Source organism: Saimiri boliviensis, chromosome 10 (genome assembly GCF_048565385.1).
Source record: "Saimiri boliviensis isolate mSaiBol1 chromosome 10, mSaiBol1.pri, whole genome shotgun sequence".
In the NCBI taxonomy this organism is placed as follows: domain Eukaryota; kingdom Metazoa; phylum Chordata; class Mammalia; order Primates; family Cebidae; genus Saimiri; species Saimiri boliviensis.
The window spans coordinates 64,142,867-64,167,003 of NC_133458.1; the positions used below are offsets into that span (position 1 = coordinate 64,142,867).

At 34.8% G+C, this 24,137-nt stretch overlaps 1 protein-coding gene across 4 annotated transcripts in view; it reads left to right on the forward strand.

Moving 5' to 3' along the window:
- Window positions 1-24,137, forward strand: part of RUNDC3B (RUN domain containing 3B) — a 170,641-nt gene that overhangs the window by 111,153 nt on the left and 35,351 nt on the right. For all 4 annotated transcript variants that reach the window (XM_074379359.1, XM_003921167.4, XM_003921168.4 and 1 more), the window contains exon 8: window positions 3,943-4,100. In XM_074379359.1, the coding sequence (XP_074235460.1) occupies window positions 3,943-4,100 (158 nt within the window). The remainder of the gene's footprint in view (window positions 1-3,942; window positions 4,101-24,137) is intronic.

Sequence of the window (24,137 nt, forward strand, 5' to 3'; positions counted from 1 at the left end):
GCCACTATGCCTGGCTAATTTTTGTATTTTTAGTAGAGATGGAGTTTCATGACATTGGCTGGGCTGATCTCTAACTCCTGACCTCAAGTGATCTGCCCATCTTGGCCTCTCAAAGTGATTATAGGCGTGAGCCACCACACCTGGCCAATTTTTTATGGAGCATACTAGGTCACAAAACAAATGTCCACAAATACCAAAGAAATGATACAGTAGTATCATTTTAGTATAACCGTTATACTAATATATGGTCATGTGAATAGTGCAGTAAAGTTAGATAGATATCAATACAAAAAGTTTACCACCACCCATATGCCATTCATGAAATTAAAGAAAAAATTTTCTAAATTATATATCCCAAAAATTGAGGAAACAGAGTACTTTGAAATAAAGGAGAATGAAAATAATGCGTACCAGCAGTTGTAAGTTGCCACACAACTTTTATAGTACTTGCAGAAATACTTAGAAAATAAACAATAAAAATTAAAGAGATAAGTATCCAAGAAATAGTCAAAGAACAACCAAACTAGTTCAACAAGAAGGAAAGTAATAAAACAACACATGTTGATAAAGTTAAAAGCAGAGAAACAGAATTAACAAAACCAAGAGATAATTATTTGCAAAAATTAATGAAATAGACAAATTCCAGCAGGAATAAATTTTTTAAAAATTAAGGAACAGATAATCTTAAGAATAGAAGAATAGACAGTACACTATAAATGTGGAGGAACTCTCCCAATAATTATTAGGCAATATTTTAATAATTTTATGATAATACCTTGCAAAACAAAAGAATTTTTATAAATACTACTTATCAAAACTGATAAATATATAACCATTTAAGAAATTGAGTAAATAGTTTAAAATCTATCCAATCACCCACCAAAGAAAAACTATCATGTATTGTTTTGGTGACTCTGCCAAATACAGTCATGTGCCACATAATGTTTTGGCCAACAATGGGCCAAGTATATGAGGTCTCATAAGACTATAATGGAGATGAAAAATTCCTTTCACTTAGTGATGCTGTAGCCATGATGATATTGGAACACAATGCATTACTCATGTGTTTGTGGTGATGCTGCTGTAAATAAACCTATTGCCCTGACAGTCATTTAAAACCATAGCATATACAATTATGGACAGTACATAATACTTGATGATGATAATAAAATACTATGTTACTGGTTTATGTATTTACTATACAATATGTTTTATCATTATGTTTCAGTGTACTCCTTCTACTTAAAAAAACAAAAAAATTAAATGTAAAACAGCCTCAAGCAGGTCTTTTAGGAGGTAGTCCAGCAGTAAGCATTGTTGTAGTGGGAGATGACAGCTCTATGTGTTAATGCTCCTAAAGTCCTTCCATTGGGACAAGATGTGGAGGTAGAAGACAGTGATGCTGATGATCCTGATCCTGTGTAGGCCTAGGCTGATGTGTGTGTTTGTGTCTTAGTTTTTAACAAAAAAGTTTAAAAGCTTTTAAATTTTTTAAATAGAAAAAAGCTTAAGAATAAGGATGTTAAAAAGAAAATATTTTTGTATAGCTGTAATGTGTGTGTTTTAAACTGTTATTACAAAAGAGTCAAAAGGGTTTTAAAACATTTGTAAAGTAAAAATGTTATAATAAGCTAAGTTTAATTTTGTCACTGAAGAAAGAAAACTTATAAAAATAAATTTAATGTAGCCTAGGTGTACAGTATTTATAAAGTCTACAGTAGTATGTAGTAATGTTCTAGGCCTTTACATTCACTAACCACCCACTCACTGCCTCAGTCTGAGCAATTTCCAGTCCTGCAAGTTCCATTCACAGTAATGACCTATATAGTTGTGCCTATTTTAAAAAAATCTTTTATAGTATATTTTTTACTGTCCCTTTTCTATGTTTAGATATATAAATACTGGCTATTGTGTTACAATTGCCTACAGTACTCAGTACAGTAACATGCTGTACAGGTTTGTAGCCTAGGAATAATAGGCTATACTATCTAGCCTAAGCGTGTAGTAGACTGTACCATCTAAGTTTGAGTAAGTACATTCTGTGATGTTCACAGAATGGAAAAATGGCCTAGCAACATATTTCTCAGAACACATCCCCATTGTTAAGTGACACACAACTGTATGAGTGGTCCCTGTTTTATATGGACTGTTCCTGAGAATAGAAAAAGAAGGAATATTTTTCAATGAATTTAATGAACCCCATTGTAACTTTTATACTAACATAAGATCATGTGAATATAATATCAAGTGGGAATGTGATTAGTGTAAAACCAATAGCAAGAACAATTACTACAACAACAATATCAATAGCAGTCTCTAGTAAATGTGAAGATATGCATGGCCTATAGCCTAAGAATTCTACTCTTAGATATATCTCTTCCAAACTCTTGGATGTGTATACCAGGAGACATAACAGAGTGTGTTCACAGCAATATTGTTTATATTAAGAAAAAACCTGAAGTGATTCAAGTGGTCATTGAGAGAACAGTGACGGAAGAGTGAATAAACTATAATATTCATACAATGGAATCCTATACATTTTTTAGAGTTAATGAGCTATAGCTAGACTCATCAATTATAGACAAAAAAATTTTCAGAAGAACATTAACAAAACCAAACAAAACTAAACAACATATTGTTTAAGATAACACATATTTGTTGTAAAACTGGATAGAAAAGCAAAGTGATGAGAAACACAAATCTCAGGATATTGTTACCTTTGCAGAAGAGGCAATCAAGGAAGGCATTATGTTGGCTTTTAAAGTATTGTTGATTAATCTAGGTGGTGGATATATGAGTATTCTTTAATTATTAATATATATTTAGATTAAGCTACATATATATGAAATATTTGTAAAAATTAAGTTTAGCTTCTGAGATTTTATTATAGAAGAGCAAATGTTTGAGAATTAGGAAAAATATGAAAAATAAGCTCTTGAAGAATAGTATTAGCTACTCCTAGTATGTATCATAAATCTAAAGTAGGTAAAAGTTTATTAATGATACATGAATAGGGTAACATGTAATAGAAGAGTACTTTTAAAAGATTCTAATTAATAATCCTCAGAGGAATTTTAAAGTACATTGCAACTAAAAAGAATAGAATATCAGGGGATGGGAACAATTAGAAAACAGGAAAGAGCTTTTGAAAATTAAAAGTATGATTTCCTAAGTTCAGAAATTTGTATAAAGCATTCAAGGATAAATTCAATTAGATTTCCCAGAAAGCAGGGCAGAAGGACAAAGAAAAAGTAAAGAGTAAAAGGTTAAGAGATCACTCCAAGAAGTCTTATATCTAATACGTGTTTACTAATAATAATAGCTAGTAATTATACATTGCATGCTGTGTACCAGGCACTGTTCTAAGCAATTGACCTATATTGATTCATTTAACCCTCCCAACTAGGGTACTCTGATAGGTCCTATTTTTTTAGATGGTGTAACTGTGGCACAGAAAGCTTAAGTAACTTACCCAAGGACACATAGCTGAGACGTGGTAAAACTAGAATATGACACTAGGCTGGCAGGCCTAACCAAAACATACTATCTCTCACTAACATCAATTCTGAAATGTTAACATCTATGTGTTTTTAAAGGTAATCACAAAGAGACAACTTTCTAATTGGTCATTCTGTAATCAGGTCTGTATTTTGAAGCTAGGAGGCATGCAATTGTTGTGAAGCATAGAAATTACAATGTTTTAACTAAGTTTTGCCTCAAATTATGGTTTCTCAAACTTTAGAGAAGAGCTTTAAATAATGGAGAATATATTTTAAATTTTTATATTCAACTAAAACAATTTTTTACTAATTTATCAGTAATACTTTGAAGTTGTTTCATTGCAATAGAAATAGAAATAGCATTTAAGATACTCAGCATTTATCTTCAGGATATGTATTAGAATTTTGCAGTTGCTATATCTTGATGATACTGTATTTCCAGGGTTACCTTGAAGAACTCTTACGACTTCGAGAGAACCAACTCTCTGAATCTGTCTCCCAGAATAAAATACTACTTCAAAGGATTGAAGATTCTGATCTGGCTCATAAACTGGAGAAGGAACAATTAGAATATATAATTGTGGAGCTTCAAGATCAGCTGTAAGTAAAAGCCTTTTAGAAAACTGTTGGTAGTATGTAAACATTAAGACAAAATGTCGTCTTTTGATATACGAAGCAAATTCCAAGAAATCTGATTGCCTGTTAAATTCTTTTTCACCTACGCTTTTTTGAAAGTTTACTTTTGTTTTTGTTATTACAAAAGTAATTCATGTTCATTGCAGAGACATCAGAAAAATACAAGAAGAGGCCAGGTCCAGTGGTCTACATCTGTAATCCCCTCACTGGGGAGGCTGAATTGGGCAGATTACTTGAGCCCAGGAGTTAGTGACCAGCCTGGGCAACATGGCAAAACCCCATCTCTACTAAAAATACAAAACATTAGGTAGGCATGGTGGCATATGTCTGTAGTCCCAGGTACTCAGGAGGCTGAGGCAAGAGTATCACTTGAGCCCAAGAGGTCAAGGCTACAGTGGGCCCTGAATGAGCCATTGCATTCCAGCCTGGGCAAGACTCTGTCAGAAAAAAGAAAGAAAGAAAGAAAGAAAGAATGAGAAAATACAAGGCAAGAATAAAGATTACCTTCAGTTGTGTTACCCAGCATTAACTGGTTATAGCTTGGTGTATATTTTTCCAAATGGATATGTACATATGTATAATTCTTAAAGTAGTTATTGATTGACTGATTACAAATAGATGGTATTTAGACTAGTGCTACTCAACGTATAGTGCTGGTTCATTAGCTGTTACTAGGTTGTGCCAAAATGTCACTAAGCAGAGTTTAGGATAGCTGAGTTATTTTTTATAGCAAGACTTTTTTGATGAAGAAAGCTGTGTATTGAGCTAGTTTCTGCTACAAGCCTTTTGTCACTGTTCAAAGCATTTGTACTAATCATTTTGTCAGGTTTGCTTTGTTCAATTAATTTTTTATTGTGAAAATTTTCACAATTAATAATTTAAATTTTTTATTTTGAAATAATTTTAAACTTTCAGAAAAGTTATAAGGACAGTACAAAGAAATCATATGAACTTTCCTACATTCATTATTTTCAACATTTTGCCACATTTGCCTTATAATTCTCTTCCTTTTCCTATACACACATACATTTTTTAACCACTTGAAAGGTTGCATACATCATGGTCCTTCATTCCTTACTGCTTCAGTGTCTTTCTTTTTCCTTTTTTTTTTTTTTTTTTGAGACAAAATTTTGCTCTTGTTGTCCAGGCTGGAGTGCAATAGTGTGATCTCGGATCACTGCAACCTCTGCCTCCTGGGTTCAAGTGATTCTCCTGCCTCAGCCTCCCGAATAGCTGGGATTACAGGCATACACCACCATGCCCAGCTAATTTTCTATTTTCAGTAGAGATGGGGTTTCTCCTTGTTGGTCAGGCTGGTCTTGAACTCCCAACCTCAGGTGGTCCACCTGTCTTGGCCTCACGAAGTGCTGGATTACAGGCGTGAGCCAGCTCGCCCTGCCTTCAGTGCCTTTCTTAAGAACAAAGATGGCCTGGTGCAGTGGCTCATGCTTGTAATCCCAGCACTTTGGGAGGCCAAGGCTAGCAGATCAGGAGGTCGGGAGTTCAAGACCAGCCTGGCCAACACAGTGAAACCCCGTCTCTACAAAAACAAACAAACAAACAACAAAAAAAAAAAAACAGAAATTAGCTGGGTATGGTAGTGGGCACCTGTAATCTCAGCTACTTGGAAGGCTGAGGCAGGAGAATCACTTGAATCCAGGAGGTGGAGGTTGCAGTGTGCTGAGATCGTGCCACTGCACTTTAGCCTGGGCGACATCTCAAAAAAAAAAAAAAAGAACAAAGGTGTTCTCTTATATGAATCATAGTGCAGTTGTCAATTAAAGATATTTAAATTGATATGATACTTTCATCTATAATTCATATTCCAGTTTTGTCAAATGTCTAAATAATGTTTCTTATTACAAATTTTGTTCTTTGGTACTGGGTCTAATTCAGGATTGTGTTTACATGTGGTTGTCAGCCACTTTAAACTTAGAACAGTTTTTATTCTTTTTCTTGCATGAAATTGATATTTCTGAAGAAAACTAGCTAGAATTCTTATAGAATGCCTCTCAATTTGTGTGTTTACTTTTTCCTTATTATTAGAATGAGCTTATCCATTATTGGCTGGATTACAACATAAGTAGTTATGTTCTATTGGGGATATGATATCCAGAGGCACATAGTCTATTGGCTCTTTATTAATGATATTAATTTTAATTATTTGATTAAGATGTTTTTCTCTTCTCTGTAGTTACTGCTCTTCCGTTTCTTATAAATTAATAAACACATAATTTATAAGTAGATACTTATAAATTTTCAAATTTTATTTTTGATTCAGGAGGTATATTTGCAGGTTTGTTACATGGGTGTGTTACATGATGCTGAGATTTGGGGTATGATTGATCTTGTTACCCAGGCAGTGAGCATAGTATTCAATAGATAGTTTTTCAACTCTTATCCTCCACCCTTCCTCTCCCTTCTAGTAGTCCCCTGTATCTAATAATGCCATCTTTATGGCCATGTGTACTAAATATTTAACTACCAGTTATAAGTGAGAACATTAGGTATTTGGTTTTCTGTTTCTGCATTGATTCACTTATGATAATGGCCTACAGCTGCATCCATGTCGCTGCAAAGGATGTGATTTCATTCTTTTTTTGGCTGCATAGTAGTCCATGGTATAAATGTACCACATTTTCTTTATCCAATCCACTGTTAATGGGCTCCTGAGTTGATTCCACGACTTAGCTATTGTCATTAGTGCTGCGATGAACATAGGAGTGCATATGTCTTCTTGGCAGAACAATTTATTTTCTTTTGGATATATACCTAGTAATGGTATTGCTGGGTTGAATGGTAGTTCTGTTTTAAGTTATCTGAGAAATCTCCAAACTGCTTTCCACGGTGGTTGAACTAATTCATTCTCAACAGAGTATACGCATTCCCTTTTCTCCATAGTCTCATCAGCATCTATTGTTTTTTGAGTTTTTAATAATAGCCCTTCTGAGTGGTTTCAGAATGGTTTTGATTTGCATTTGTCTGATGATTACTGTGTTGAGCATTTTTTTTCACATTTGTTGGCTGCTTGTATGTCTTCTTTTAAGTATCTGTTCATGTCCTTTGCCCACTTCTTACTGGGGTTGTTTTTTCTTGTTGATTTAAATTCTTTATAGGTTCTGGATATTAGACATTTGCTGGATGCATAGTTTGTATTTTCTCCCATTCTGTAGGTTGTCTTTTTACTCTGTTGATAGTTTATTTTGCTGTGTAGAAACTCTTTAGTTTAATTAAGTCCCACTTGTCAGTTTTTGTTTTTGTTGCAATTGCTTTTGAGGACTTAGTCATAAATTCTTTTCCATATGCTACATTCTACTGCCTATGGCTACCCAGCTATCCCAGCACCACTTATTGAATAGAGAGTCCTTTCTCCATTGCTTATTTTTGTCAACTTGTCAAAGATAAGAGGGATGTAGGTGTACAGTCTTATTTCTAGGTTCTCTGTTCTGTTCCATTGGACTTTGTTTCTATTTGTTTAATAGTACCACTCTGTTTTGGTTGGTTCTATTTGTTTAATAGTACCACTCTATACTACAAGGAAATTTGGTATAATTTCCTTGTAGTATAAAGTCGGGTAATATGATGCCTCCAGCTTTGTTATTTTTTATTAGGATTGCTTTGGCTATTTTGGTTCCATATGAATTTTAAGACTTTTTTTCTAAGTCTGTGAAAAATTATGTTGATATTTCAATAGGGATAGCATTCAGTCATGTAATTTGTTCTGCAGGTTGCTTTGGGCAGTATGGCCATTTTCACAGCATTGATTCTTACAATTCATGAGTATGGAATGTTTTTCCATTTGTGTAATTTGTGATTTCTTTCAGCAGTGTTTTGTAGTTCTCCTTGTAGAGATCTTTTACCTAATTGCTTAGATGAATTCCCAGGTATTTTGTGCATGTGTGGCTGTTGTAAATGGGATTGTTTTTGAGTTGACTCTCAGCTTGACCATTATTGGTGTACAGAATTACAATGGATTTTTATACATTGATTTTATATCCTGAAACTTTACTGAAGTTGTTCTTCAGTTCTAGGACCCTGTTGGTGGTCATCAAGGTTTTCTAGGTATATAATTATATCATCAGGAGAGACAATATTACTTCTTCTTTACCTATTTTGATGCTTTTTATTTCTTTCTTTTTCCTTATTGCTCTGGCTATGACTTCTAGTAATATGCTGAATAGGAGTGGCCAGAGTGGGTATCCTTATCTTGTTCCACTTCTCAAGGGGAATGATTCCAGCTTTTGCCTGTTCAGTATGATGTTGGCTGTGGGTTTGTCATAGACGGCTCTTATTATTTTAAGATACATTCCCTCAATACCTAGTTTTTTGAGGGTTTTTTAAAAAAATCATGAAGGAATGTTTGATTTTATTGAAAGCTTTTTTCCTGTCTATTGATATGATCATATGGTTTTTGTTTTTGATTCTATTTATATGGTGAATCTTATTTATTGATTTGCTTATTTTGAGCTATCTTTGCATCCTAGGAATAAAGCCTACTTGATAGTAGTTAATTAACTTTTAGAGGTGCTGCTTTTAGTAGTTTATTGAGTATCTTTGCCTCATGTTCATTAGGGATATTGGCCCACAGTTTTCCTTTTTTTGTTATATCTTTCTCAGATTTTGGTATCAAGACGATGCTGGCTTCCTAGAAGGAAGAGTCCATCCTCCCTGATATTTTAGAATAGTTCAGTAAGATTGACACCAGCTCTTCTTTGTATGTCTGGTAGAATACAGCTGTGAATATATCTGGTCCAGGACTTTTTTAGTTGTAGGTTTCTTATTACTGTTTCAGAGTTTATTATTGCTCTGATCAGGGTCTCAGTTTCTTCCTGGTTCAATCTTGGGAGGTAGTGTGTTTCCAGGAATTTATCAGTTTCCTCTAGATTTTCTAGTTTGTGTGCATAAAACTATTCATTATAGTCTTTGAAGATATTTTGTGTTTCTGTGTGATTAACTGTAATAACAACTTTGTCATTTTTCATTGTGCTTATTTGGATCTTCTTTCTTTTTTCTTTGATAGTAACTAACAGTCTATCAGTCCTGTTTATCCTTTCAAAGTGATGACCTTTGGTTTTGTTGATCCTTTGAATACGTTTTTTTTTGTTTTTTTTTTTTTTTGTCTCAGTTTTGTTCAATTCTGCTCTGATTTTAGTTATTTCTTCTAGCTCTGGAGTTCATTTGTTTTTGTTTTTCCTTTAGGTGCTTTGTTAAAGTGTTAATTTAAGATCCTTCTAACTTCTTGATGTAGACCTTTAGTGATACAAACTTTTCTCTTAACACAATTTTTGCTGCATCCCAGAGATTTTGATATTTTGTATCACTTTTTTATTTATTTTAAGTAATTTTTGAATTTCTGCCTAACTTCATTGTTTACCCAAAAGTTATTGAGGTGTAAGTTGTTTGGTGCCATTGTAATTATGTGATTTTGAGAGATCTTCTTGCTATTCACTTCAGTTTTTCTTCTACTGTGGTCTCCATATATGCTTGGTATGATTTCAGGTTATTTGAAATTTTGTGGACTTGCTTTATGGCCAAGCATGTGATCAGTCTTAAAGTATGTTCAGTGTGCAGGTGAAAATAAAGTATATTGTGTGGTTGTTGGGTAGAGTATTCTTTAGTTGTCTGTTAGGTCCATTTGGACAAGTCAATTTTACATCCAAAATTTGTTAGTTTTCTTTTTTAATGATCCATCTAATGCTGTCAATGGAGTTTTGAAGTTCCCTACGATTATTGTGTGGCTAAGTCTATTGTAGGTCTAGAAGTACTTGCTTTATGAATCTGGATGCTCCAGTGTTGCTGTGTGTGTGTGTGTGTGTGTGTGTGTGTGTGTGTCTGTGTGTGTCTGTGTGTGTGCGTGAGTAAATATAACAGTTGTCTTTTTGTTATACTGAACGCTTTATCATTATGTAATGACCTTCTTTGCTCTTTTTTAATGTTTGTTTTTAGTTTGCATGATAGATCTTTCTTCATGTCTTTACTTCGAGCCTGTGGATTTCATTATATGTGAGATGGTTCTCTTGAAGATAGCAGGTGGTTGGGTCTGTTTTATTAGCCATCTTCCCTCTCTGTGCTTTTAAGTGGGGCATTTAGGCCATTTACATTCATGGTTAATATTGCTGTGTGATGTTTTGATCCTTTCATGGTACTGTTAGCTGGTTGCTTCGTAGTCTCGATTATGTAGTCTCGATAGGGTCTGCAGGCTCTATATTTAAGTGTTCTTTCTGTGTAGACACAGATATTGTTCTTTCATATCTGTGTCTACAACTCCCTCAAGGATCTCTTGTAAAGCTGGTCTATTGGTAATGAATTCTCACAGTGATTGTCTGTCTGGAAAATATTATATATTTCCTTTTTTATAGTGCTTAGTTCAGTGGGATATTAAATTCTTGACTGGCATTTCTTTTCTTTAAGAATGCTGAAAATATGCCCTCAGTCTCTTCTAGCCTGTATAGTTTCTGTTGTGAAGTCTACTGTTAGCCTGATAGGATCCCCTTTGTAAGTGATATGACCCTTTTTTGTAGCTGCCTTTAAGATTTTTTTCTCTCACATTGACCTGGAAAGTCTGATGATTCTTTGTCTTGGGGATGGTCATCTTGTATAGTATCTCATAGGGGGTCTCTGAATTTTTTGAATTTACATGTTAACCTATCTAGTGAGATCAGGGAAATTTTTCAATTTCAGGAGTTCACTTTAGTTTTTTCTTAAAATGGCTATGTTGTCATTCAACTCTTAATTATTTTACTGGCTTCCTTGAAATAGATTTCAACCTTTTCAATCTTGTTAAGTTTCCTTACCATCTAGATTCTGAATTCTATGTCCATCATTTCTGATATTTCAGTCTGGTTAGGATTCATTGCTGGGGAGCTAGTGTGATCCTTTAGAGATAAGCAAACGATCTGACATTTTGAATTGCGGGAGTTCTTGTGCTGATTCCATCTCACCTGAGGGGACTAGTGTTTTTCTTTTATAAACTGCTCACATTTGGACTGGGCTTATTTTCATTTTCTTTTTTTCTGTTGAGGGTTTCACTGTTGTGTATGTTGTGTATAGTTAATTGGCTTTGTTTATGGATCTTTTCAGAGAGCCAAGGTGCTATATGGGTTCCTTAGTTTGGGCTAGCTTCCTCATTGGGTTTCACAGGCATTGTGTGCTAAAGGGATTTATTTTTGTTTGGTGGTGTAATTGAGGCTGTGATACAGTAGATGGCACTTAAGAGTAAGGGCTGGCAGATACGCTTTAACTCAGCTATAAGCTTCCTTTGCATTTCAGTGCCTTCAAAGCAGTGCTTTGGGGGAGAGGGAAATACGGTGAGGTGGGATGTGGTTGGGGAAGATGTCGTAGGGAGGAGATGTTGGGGGGGTGGAATATTACCCCCTCACTAAATCTGTTCCTAGGCTTTGGGGGAACCCCTCCAATCACACATGCCTTGCCTGTGTTTCCTTAGCCCTAAGAGGGACCCTGGTTGGCTGCATACCCCCTCCCTTAGTAGGGACAGCTCAAGCTGAAGCTTAGATCACCAGGAGACCCACAACTCCCTGGGGATCCACTGGTCCTCTGAGCTTGGCAGAGTCAGAGTAGGTTGTGGGATATGTCTGTGGGTGGTCTGGTGATGAACCTGGTCAAGAGCAGAGGATCCCCAGGCAGGGTGTTGGGCCACAGAAGTATAGCTCATGTGGCGCCTGTAGCCCAGCGTTTTTAGCCTGGCAGATAGTTGTGGGATTCCCCAAGCAGATCTCCCTCAAGTGTCTGCCCCATGAATAGATGTAACTAGCTAGATTTCCCACAAACTTTCTGTGCTGAAATTGCTGGACTGTCCCAGGTGTTCCAGGCCATGGGACTCCCTCAAGCAAAAGCTGCAGCTGGCCAATAGACTGAACCCTTTCCAGGCTGGTCTTGTGGAAGGAAGGATACCCAGCTCCCTTGATGGCACATGAACTCATGTCTCCCTGTTTGTGTTCTCAGAATGGGGGCTCCTTCCTCACTAGAGCTCTAACCACAAATCTCAGTTCAGAAACTCTGGGTAGGGTACTCCAACCCTGAGAGGTTGGGACTGGGCCTTCAGCTTTGTCCTCTGGCCCCATGGGGTTGAACATCAGCTGTACTGGGAGAGCTAAATCCTAAATCACTAGCAAAACACTCAGGCAGGGCAGTGGAGGCTGTGCCCTGTGCATCCTCTTACAGGACTGGTGAGGTGGGTGGCTTTGAGAGGAGCTGGAAGACAAGGGGGCATGTGGATCAGTCATTCCCAGTCCCATGGAAAAGAAAGCCCTACTTTCTCCTGGCTCGGCAGTCAGGAGGGGCTACAGTCACTAAGAGCAAGATGGAGAGCCTTGGGGGATGGGAACCTATGGTTGCATTTTGTTGTAGCTGTCTCATGTTCCACAAACCCTTCTGAGCTCTGCTCTGCACAGATTTGAGCTGTCCCTCTGTATACTCTCTGGGCAATTTCTTTACCAATTCAAATGTCTGTGTGGGTTGTGGGATCTCTTATAGTTAGGATCCCAGGAGTGTAGTGTCCTGGAGTTCACTTACCCTTCTCTTTGGCTCTGTTCAGGACTGAGAGCCAGTCCTTGTGCTGAGAGATTTCATGCAGGCTTTCCAGCTTCCTCTTCAACCGTGATGTCTGTATCACCCCTGTCTCAACTTTCAGTGTTTTCTCTCAAGCAGTCTGTTCAAAACGTGACGATTTCTTGATATTTTGGTTTCTTTTGAAGGGAGATGTGTTTCCTTGCTGTATCTAATTGCCCGTCTTGTCCCCTTCCTCCTAAAAACTTTCCTAGAATTGGGCTCTGCAGACACTGGCCCCGTGGCAGTCCAGCTCTGCTTCCTCCTTCTAGTGTTATTTTGTAAGGAGATACTTTAGGTAAATATAAAAGATGATTTTTTTTAAGTTAGAAAGTTTTATTAAGTAACAAAAAAATTTTAATATTTTTTAGGAATATGTAGGAAAAGAATTATGTCAAAAAAAGAATTATGTTTACATATTTTCTGCTTCTTTTTTATGGTATTTTAAAAGAGTTTGTCCTATGGGGCATCACTAGGTAGGGGACAGATTAACACCTTTCTTTTTTTTTTTTTTTTTTTTTTTTGAGACGGAGTTTCGCTCTTGTTACCAGGCTGGAGTGCAATGGCGCGATCTCGACTCACCGCAACCTCCGCCTCCTGGGTTCAGGCAATTCTCCTGCCTCAGCCTCCCAAGTAGCTGGGATTACAGGCACGTGCCACCATGCCCAGCTAATTTTTTGTATTTTTAGTAGAGATGGGGTTTCACCATGTTAACTAGGATGGTCTTGATCTATTGACCTCGTGATCCACCCGCCTCGGCCTCCCAAAGTGCTGGGATTATAAGCGTGAGCCACCATGCCCGGCCGATTAACACCTTTCTTAACCTTTGCTTCCAATAGTAGGGAGAAAAATATCAAGAGCCAAACAGTAGAGATTTCTGGTTATTAAAAACCAGATTTCTAGTTATATAAAATTATAATTTTACAATTAAAATATTAAGAAGGTAATTTCATTTTTCTTTTGCAAGTAATACTGGTAGTTTATCTAAATGCTTTTAACATAAAAACAATTATAAAATCACTTTACTTTTTCAAAAGAGATATTTTATTTGAAAATTAAATTTAAATGGATCATATTTATCTTTTGATAATTGAAAGGAAACAAAGATTTTCAAACTTTTAAGTTTGAGAAATTAATCTGCCTGAGTTATGATTTTGTCATATTTCTGGATATAGGAGTGCCATTGATCCTCTTGATTTTTGCAAAGGAAGCTTTCAATTGTCTTTAATACCTTCAAGGAGATTTTAATTAAATATTACTAGAGCAACAAAGGATCAACAAAATAATCAACAAAATTATTGCCACTAATCAGAATTAGACTATTTTCTTGAGTTTAGAAGTTAAAGATTTACTTTTATATAGTATAGCTTCAATTTCTAGATAGGCATAAATTGGTGTCTTATAAGATTCTTTTGTACAAAAAACTCTCAAGGATACTGAGCAAGAGTGTAAGATACATTTCTTTGTGAATGTTCACAATTCACTCTCAGAATCAGCTTTAAGAGATGCAGAACAGTGTAGACATTTTTGCAGCTATTATAAAAGAGTGAACATGTTTTTTCCTTGTTGAAATTTTTTAAAAATCAATTGTCAGGAAGGCCTACAATCAAAGTCAGGCACTAAAATTTCTTTTGTTAGTCCTGAAAAGATAAAAGTATCCCTGAGAAAATTAAAATTTTAAAGGAGAAGGCCAGAAAGAGAATACTGACAGGTGGAGTATGAAGCATATAATATTTGCTTCTACATTGTATTGATTTTTTTTCCCGGGCAATTTAAATTCTGAGTCACTTATTTTTAAGTATTTCTTGATGATTAGATCGATTTTGAATTACTGTTAAAGTGCTTTTTGATTATGTCTTTGAATACTCATAACATCTATACATTTTGTAGTTTGGGCAACAGAGTACAAGTTAGTGTGGAGTATTGCAGGAGCATCCTAAATCTTTCTTGAAAACCAGGACTGTGACCTACACTTTCCAGTTGTGAGCTCTTAATGTGTTGGAGCCTCTGTTTCTTTATCTACATAACAGAGATAACATTTTCAGTTTGTCAATCATTATGAGTATTAAATGGTATTAGGTGTATAAAAAAGAAGCCACTCAAAGAAGGTTTATTTCTCTGCTTTTATTTATGGAAACCTTAAAATCTCCTTAATAAATTCACTCAGGGAGTTAAGTAGAAAATTAAAACCTTATGTCAAAATGCTATGGATCAAATAATGAGTTTGGACTCTATCATATTATCCCCAAGTTCCAGGAAACTCACTTTTGAGTTCAGATTTCTAAGTGGCAATGGAATTAAATCTTTAAAATAATAGTATAGATTTGTATGTACCATGCATGTAAGACATATGTGTTTACTTATTGCTTAACAGGTATCACTTGTAACTCTAATTCTTATTGTCAGTCATATGATTGATGCAATACTAATTTAAAGTATTTTAAAAGGCACTGACAAAGGTATATTTGAATAATTAAGATTATGGTGGGCCAAGTACAGAGGTTCATGCCAGTAATCCCAGAGCTTTGAAAGGCCAAGGTGAAAGAATCATTTGAGGCCAGCAGTTCAAGACCAGCCTGGACAACAAGACCCCGTCTCTACAAAATTCCAAAAATTAGTTGGGTGTGGTGCTGTGTGCCTGTAGTCCTAGGTTTTTGGGAGGTACTATAATGGAACAAGTGCATTCCAGTCTAGGCAACTGAGTAAGACACTGTGTCCAAAAAAAAAAAAAAAGAGAGAAGAAGATTATGGTGGGTAGAGTATTTAATTATTGAATCACTTGACTCTTCAACTATTATGATTAGTAATAATAGTATCATTTCATTGGGAGATACAACATTATTCTAGTTTTTGGTTTTTGTGGTTTTGTGGAAATCTTTGTACAGCTTGACTTTATTTTGCTCCAGTAACTGTTTTAACTCTTATTTATATATTAAATTTATTAAATAAAAGAAATAATAACAAGGTTAAAGTACCAATTATGCTTTAAGTACAATTGGGTCAGCATATGGAAAGTTTATTATAAGATTACAAAATGTATTCTGTTTATGGCCTTTTCAGAACTTACTGTCATAATTATTTATGCTAATTGGTAGAAAAACTTCTCATTTTGGAATTTAATATTTTTCAGCAAACATATATTTCAATGTATACTTTGTACCTAAGATTGCCCAAGAAGTTGAGAATAGCTAGAATAATAAGGCATGTTCTCTTTTTACATGGGATTCAGAATCTCCTGAAGTAGTTAGATTTAACATCATCAATCACGTTGTTATTTGAAGGGTGCCATTTGTAAGAGAGGGGTCTTGTCAACATTGTCAACATCTAGAGGTTTAGACTTTCAGACAGATGATCTGTTGTACAAATGATTCTTTGTGAAACATGCATTTTCCAACCTCAGAAATAGCCACTGAACAGTGTGCAAAGCTTGAACGTATTTGTCATATTTAACACCAATAATTGTTTTCTATTTTGTTTTCCTAGTTAGCTGATGATTTTTTTCTCTTCATGGTTTGAAAGATTATAGCAACAGTAACATGTCCTATATGGTTCCCTAGTAAAGAAACTGAAATGTCACTCCTAGTGAAATATAAGTAAGAAATCATTCATTGTTAAAACTAAGCCATTGTTACAGTTGAAAAGCCAATTTGGTGTAGTTCACAGTGAGTAATGATGGCATGATCTATCAGCCTGCAAACCATAAGTCAGTGATACTGTTCCATTTGGTTCACAAGTTTAAGGTGAGTGGTATGAATCGTAACAAGAGTGCAATGATGACATTATAATAGACAGATTATTACAGTTCCTACTCATCTGGTCATATGTACATTTTGGCAGGTAATAACATTACAATTTTAAATTAAAATCATGTTAATATATATTTCATATTCTGTCCATATATGAATGAAAAAAGAAAATGTATCCAGAAGAGAAAAAGGCCAAGCCCCAGAAAGGTAAAACCATGTTCTATTGCACTTCCTTGGGTATTAATAGGAAATTAGATATTAGGACAGGAAAGAGTAGTAATTTGATATGACAGTATTTTCTCTGCCTGAAGAAAGCAAGAACAACTTTGTTTTGTTTTGAGTGCCAGCTTACCCTCAGTATAATAGAACATCAGGTAAATTATTAAAGGTTTTGACTGCCATCATTGACTCCCAGACAGCATCTCTGGACCCAGCCAGGGCCTGGGCAACTCACCACCCTGAAGGGAAGGACACAAGCCTGGCTAGTTTACCATCCCACTGATCCTAGAACCCTAGGGCCTTGATTGAACATAGGTGGTAGTCTGGTAGTGGTTGCAGCAGTGCTTGGGTGAGATCCAGTGCTGTCCTAGCTTCAGGTATGACCTAGTGCAGTCCCAGTGATGGTGGCCATAGGAGGGCTTGCATCAGCAGCACCCCTAGTTCCAGGTGACTCAACACATAGACCCTGTTTGTTTGGGAGAAAATGAGGAAAAAGGACAATAGTCTCTTGCTGGTGATCCACAGAATTCTTCCAGATCTTATCCAAGACCACTAAGGCAGTATCTCTATAAGTCTGCAAAAACTACAGTGTTATTGGGCTTGGGGTCCAAGTCCCATTGACTACCTGGGAAACCTTCTCAAAAAGGATGGCCACAAATATGCCCAGACTGCAAAAACTACAGTAAATACTTAACTCTTCAATGCCCCAACACTGAAAAATGTCTACAAACATCAGAACCATTCAAGAAAATATGGCTTCACCAAACAACCTAAATAAATTACCATAGAGTCCTGGAGAAACAGGGATATGTGAACTTTCAGACAGATAATTCAAAACAGCTGATTTGAAGAAACTCAAAGAAATTAAAATAATACAAGTAAATTGGAATTCTATCATAAATTTAACAAAGAGACTGAAATAAGTAAAAAGAATAAAAAAATTTTACAGTTGAAAAATGCAACTGATACAGTGAAGAATGCATCAGAGTCTCTTAACAGCAGAACTGATCAAACAGAAGAAAGAACTAGTGAGCTTGAATACAGCCTATTTGAAAATATAGAGTCAGAGGAGACAAAAGAAAATAGAAAAAGAGTAAAGCAGAACTATATGATTTAGCAAATTACCTTAAAAGGGCAAATCTAAGAGTTATTCACCTTCAAGAGAAGATAGACAGAAAAATTGGGTTAGAAACTTCATTTAAAGGGATAATAACAGAGAACATCCCAAACCTAGAGAAAGATATCAGTATTCAAATACAGGAAGGTTTTAGATATAGAACACCAGGCAGATTTAACCCAAAGACTACCCTGAGGTATTTAATAAACTTGCAAAGGTCAAGGATAAAGAAAAAAGCAGCAAGAGAAAAGGAAAAAATAGCATACAAATGAACTCTAATATGTCTAGCAGCAAACTTCTCAGTTGATACCTTCCAGGTCAGAAGAGAGTGGCATGATATATTACAAGTGCTGAAAGAAAAACTTTTACCCTAAAATAGTATATACAGTGAAAATGTCCTTCAAACATGAAGTAGAAGTAGACTTTCCCAGATACACAAAAGCTGAGGGATTTCCATCACCAGACATGTCCTATGACAAATGCTAGAGGGAGATCTTCACTGCATGAATAGAATGTTAATGAATAAGAAGAAATTATCAGAAGGTATAAAATTCACTGGAAATAGCCACAGAAAAACAAAGACTATTATAACACTGTAATTGTAGTGTGCAAACCACTCTTAAGAAGACTAAATGAACCAATTAAAATAATAACTACAACTAATTTTTCAAGACATAGTGCAGTAAGTTATAAGGAGAAACAAAAATGTAAAAAGCAGGGGAATAAAGTTGAAATGTAGAGTGTTTATTAGTTTTTGCATGTGTGTATGTTTATGCAATGAGTGTCGTCAGTTTAAAATAATGGGATATAAGATAGAATTTGGAAGCCTGATGGTAATTACAAATTGAAAAACATAAAACAGATACACAAAAAATAAAATGCAAGCAATTAAAGCATAACACCAGAGAAAATCACTTTCACAAAAAGGAATACAGGAAGGATAGAAAGAAGAAAGAAAAGACCACAAAGCAACCAGAAAACAACAAAATGGCAGGAGTAAGCCCCTTCTTAAAAATAACAACATTGAATGTAAAGAGACTAAACTCTCCAACAAATAGACACAGAGTGGCTGAATGGATGAAAAAATTAGACCTAAAGATCTGTTGTCTATAAAAACACACTTTTCCTATAAGGATACCTTATAGGTAAAAACAAACATACCTATAAGGGATGGAAAAAGATATTCCAAGTGAATGGAAACCAAAAAAGAGTAGGATTAGCTATACTTATATCAGACAAAATAGATTCCAAGCCAAACTGTAAAAAGAGACAAAGTATAAAATGATAAAGGGGCCAATTCAGTAAGGGGCTATAATAATTGTAAACATATATGCAGCCAACACTGGAACACTCACATATGTAAAGCAAATATTATTAGAGCTAAGTAGAGAACTAGACCTCAATACAATAATAGCTGGAGATTTTAACACCTCACTTTCAACATTGGGCAGATGCTCCAGATACAAAATCAACAAAGAAACACTGGGCTTAATCTGCACTATAGACCAAATGGATCTCATAGATATTTACACAACGTTTCATCCAATGGCTGTAGAATACATATTGTTTTCCTTAGCACATGGATCATTCTCTAGGATACACCATATGTCAAGCCACAAAACAGGTCTTAAAACATTCAAAAAGTTGAAATAAGATCAAGCATCTTCTCTAACCACAATGGAATAAACAATAATGAGAAATCAATAATGGAAACCAATAGTGAGAAATTATGCAAACTGTACAAACATATGGAAATTAATATGCTCCTGAATGACCAGTGGATCAAGAAGAAATTAAGAAGGAAACAAAAAAATTATTGAAACAAATAGTAATGGAAACACAACATATCAAAACCTATGGGATACAGTGAAACCAGCACTATGAGGGAACCTTCATAGTGGTAAGTTCCTACATCAAAAAAAAAAAAAAGAAAAGAAAATTTTCAAATAACCTAATTATGTATCTTAAAGAACCAGAAAGGCAAGAGCAAACCAAAATTGGAGAAAGAAAAGAAATAATAAAGTGCAGAATAAATGAAATTGAAATGAAATGAAAACTATACAAAAGATTGATGAAAGAAAAAGTTGGTTTTTTGAAAAGATAAACAAAATGGACAAAACTTTAGCTAGACTAATTAAGGAAAAAGGGAGAAGACCCAAATAAATAAAATCAGAGGTTAAGAAAAGATGACATTACAACTGATTCTGCAGAAATTCAAAAGATTATTAGTGGCTACTATTAACAACTCTATGTCAATAAATTGGAAAATCTAGAGAAAATGTATGAATTTCTAGTCACATACAACCTATCAATATTGAGCCATGAAGAAATCCAAAACCTGAAAGACCAATAACTATTAATGAGATTTTAAACTATAATAAAAAATATCCTAGTAAGGAAAACTACAAGACTCAATGGCTTCACTGATAAATTCCACCAAACATTTAAAGAAGAACTAATATCAATCCTACTCAAACTATTTCAAAATATAGAAGAGGAAGGAATACTTCCAAATTCATTCTGTGATACCAAATCCAGGCAAAGACATATCAAAAAAAGAAAATTGCAGGCCAATGTCTCTGATAAATATTGATGCAGAAATTCTCAAAAGCATATGAGCAAACCAAATTCGACAATACATTAAAAAAGATCATTCATCATGACCAAGTGGGATTTACTTCAGGGATGTAAGGATGGTTCAACATATGCAAAGCAATCAGTGTGATACATCATATCAACAAAATGAAGGATTAAAAAGCATATGATCATTTCAATCATTGCTGAAAAAGCATTTGATAAAATTCAACATTCCTTCATAATAAAAAACACTCAACTGAGTTTTCTGAGAAGGAACATACCTCAAAATAATAAAAGCTATATACAACAGATCCACAGCTAGTATCATACTGAACAGGGAAAAAGTGAAAACCTTTTCTGTATGATCTGGAGCACACAAGGATGTTTACTTTCACTGCTGTTAATTCAATATAGTACTGGAAGTCCTAGACAGAGCAATCAGAGAGGAGAAAGAAATAAAGGTCATTCAAGTTGGAAAGAAAGTGGTCCAATTATCCTTGTTTGCAGGTGATATGATGTTACATTTGGAAAAACTGAAGACTCCACCAAAAAAACTATTAAAACTGATAAACAAATTCAGTAAAGTTGCAGGATACAAAATCAACATACAAAAATTAGTAGCATTTCTATATGCCAACAATGAATGATCTAAAAATGAAGTAAAGAAATGTAACCCCATTTACAATAGCCATAAATAAAATTAAATACCTAGGAATTACCCAAAGAAGTGAAAAATCTCTACAATAAAAACTGTGAAACACTGATGAAAGAAACTGAAGAGGACACCAAAAAATAGAAAGATATTCTATATTCATCAATTGGGAGGATCAATATTGTTAAAATTTCCATGCCACCCAAAGAAATCTATAGATTCAATGCAATTCCTATCAAAATACCAATGAGATTCTTCATAGAAATAGAAAAAAACAATCCTGACATTTATATGGAACTACAAAAGACCCAGAATAGCTAAAGCTATCTTGAACAAAAAGAACACTGGAGGAATTACATTACCTGCCCAGCTTATGTTACAGGGCTATTGTAACCAAAACAGCATAGTGTTGACATTAAAAAAGTGTAGACCAATGGAATAGACCAAGAAATAAATCCACACACCTACAAGTGAACTCATTTTTGACAAAGTTGCCAAATACATACATTGGGGGAAAAGACAGTGTTTTCTATAAACAAACCTGATATCTATATGCTGAAGAATTAAACTAGACCCTTCTCTCTCACCATATACAAAAATCAAATCAAAATCAATCAAAGACTTAAATCTAAGACCTCAAACTATGAAACTACTACAGGAAAACTTTGACGACACTCTCCAGGACATTGGTCTGGGCAAAAACTTCTCAAGCAATAATATCCCACAAGCATAGGCAACCAAAACAAAATTGGACAAATGGGATCACATCAAGTTAAAAAGCTTCTGCGCAGCAAAGGAAAACAATCAACAGAGTGAAGAGAAAACCCACATAGTGGAGAAAAATATTTGCAAACTGTCCTTCTGATAAGGGATTAATAATCTGAATATCTAAGGGATTCAAACAATAGGAAAAAATCAAATTATCTGATTAAAAAGGGGGCAAAAGATTTGAATTGACGTTTCTCAAAAGAAGACATACAAATGGCAACAGGCATATAAAATGGTGCTCAACATCACTGTTCATCAAATAAATGCAAATCAAAATTACAAAAAGGTATCATCTCACCCCAGTTAAAATGTCTATTATCCAAAAGATAGGCAATAACAAATGCTGGCAAAGATGTGGAGTAAAGCAAATCCTTGTACACCATTGGTGGAAATGTAAATTAGTATAACCACTATGGAGAACAGTTTGGAGGTTCCTCAAGAAATTAAAAATAACAATGGGGCATAGTGGCTTATGCCTAAAATCCCAGCACTTTGGGAGTTCAAGACAGGTAGATCACCTGAGGTCAGGAGTTTGAGACCAGCCTTGCCAACATGGAGAAACTCCATCTTTACTAAAAATAAAAAATAAATTAGCCAGGGATGGTGGTGGATGCCTGTAATCACAGCTAATGTAGGGAAAATTGCTTGAACTTAGGAGGCAGAGGTGGCAGTGAGTCGAGATCATGCCACTACACTCCAGCCTGAGCATCAAGAGTGAGTCTTCATCTCCTAAATAAATAAATAAATAAATATAATGCTACCCCATATTGTCCAGCAATCCCATTCCTTGGTGTATACTCAAAGGAAATCAGTATATTGAAGAGATACCTGCACTCCCATGTTTTTGCATCATGATTCACAATAACCAAGATTTGGATGCAACCTACATGCCCATCCACAGTTGAAAGGATAAAGAAAATGTGGTACTTAAACATAATGGAGTACTATTCAGCCAGAAAAAAAGAATGAGATTCTGTTATTGCAACAACATGGATAGAATTGGAGGTCATTGTGTTAAGTAAAATAAGCCAAGCACAGAAAGAAAAACATTGCATGTTGTCACATATTTTTGGTATCTAAAAATCAAAACAATTAAACTAATGGAACTAGAGAGTAGGAAGATGGTTACCAGAGCCTGGGAAGAGTAGTGAGTGGTTGGGGGTGGAAGTGGGGATGGTTAATGGGTCCAACAAAAATAATTGGAATGCATAAGACCTAGTATTTGATAGTATAACAGGGTAAATATAGTCAATAATAATTTCATTTTACATTTAAAAATAACTAAAAGTAAAATTGGATTGCTTTTAATATAAAGGATAAAAGCTTAAGGGAATGGATTTCCTATTCTTCATGATGTGATTATTACACAATGTGTGCTTCTATCAAAATATCTCATGTATCGCATAAATACATATACCTACTCTGTACCAACAAAAAATTTAAAAATAAATTCTGGAGGCCGGAAGGTAGTGGGTGAATTTTTCAGTGTGCTAAAAGAAAAAAAAAACTTGTCAATCATGATTCATTTATCTAGCAAAACCGCCCTTCAAAAGTGAGAGATACTCATTTAATCTAAACTTTGACAAAACTAAGTTGGACAACAATGAAAAAAAAAGTGAGAGAGAGGTTAAGGTGTTCCCCAGATAAATATAAGCTGAAGAATTTCATTACTACTAGTACTGCCTTGCAAGAGGGAGTACTGCAAGGTAAAATTAAAGAACACAAGACAAATTTTATTAGTAATTAGTAATTACTAATAAAGTAAAACTTTATTAGTAATTCAAAGCTGTATGAAGAAATAAGTATATCAATAAGGATATACCATGCATCATTATAAAATCTTGTAGTATTGTGACAATGGTTTCTAACTCAACTTTTGTTTTATTTTAATTAATCAAGCAGTTGATTAATTAGGGTTTGTAAAGGGTGATTTCCCAACTGTTGGTCATTTCGTGCTTATTGGCTGGAATTAACAATAAAGAAGAACTTTCCCTCATCAATTAGGGTTTTTTGGTAGTTGCCTTGAAATTCAGTTTTTGTGGAATATTGTTAAGTTTTAGAGTAAGACGATGATTACCTGCTTTTTTTTAATGGGCACAAAATGAGATTATTTTTGTTACTTTCTTTGCATTCTTTTATTATTTTGAACTTGTTAGAATTAGTCTACAATGTGAATTGCACAAAATTTATAAAGGGCTGATGTCAGTGTCACAAGGAAATCCTTTGATTCATAGGTTAATGTGTCTCAACAAGTGACACCAGCTGAATGCAAAATACACAAATATAGTCAAATACTAAAAGCCACCAACAGATGGCACTCTCTCATTGTATATGATCATCGCATATCACTGGTTTCA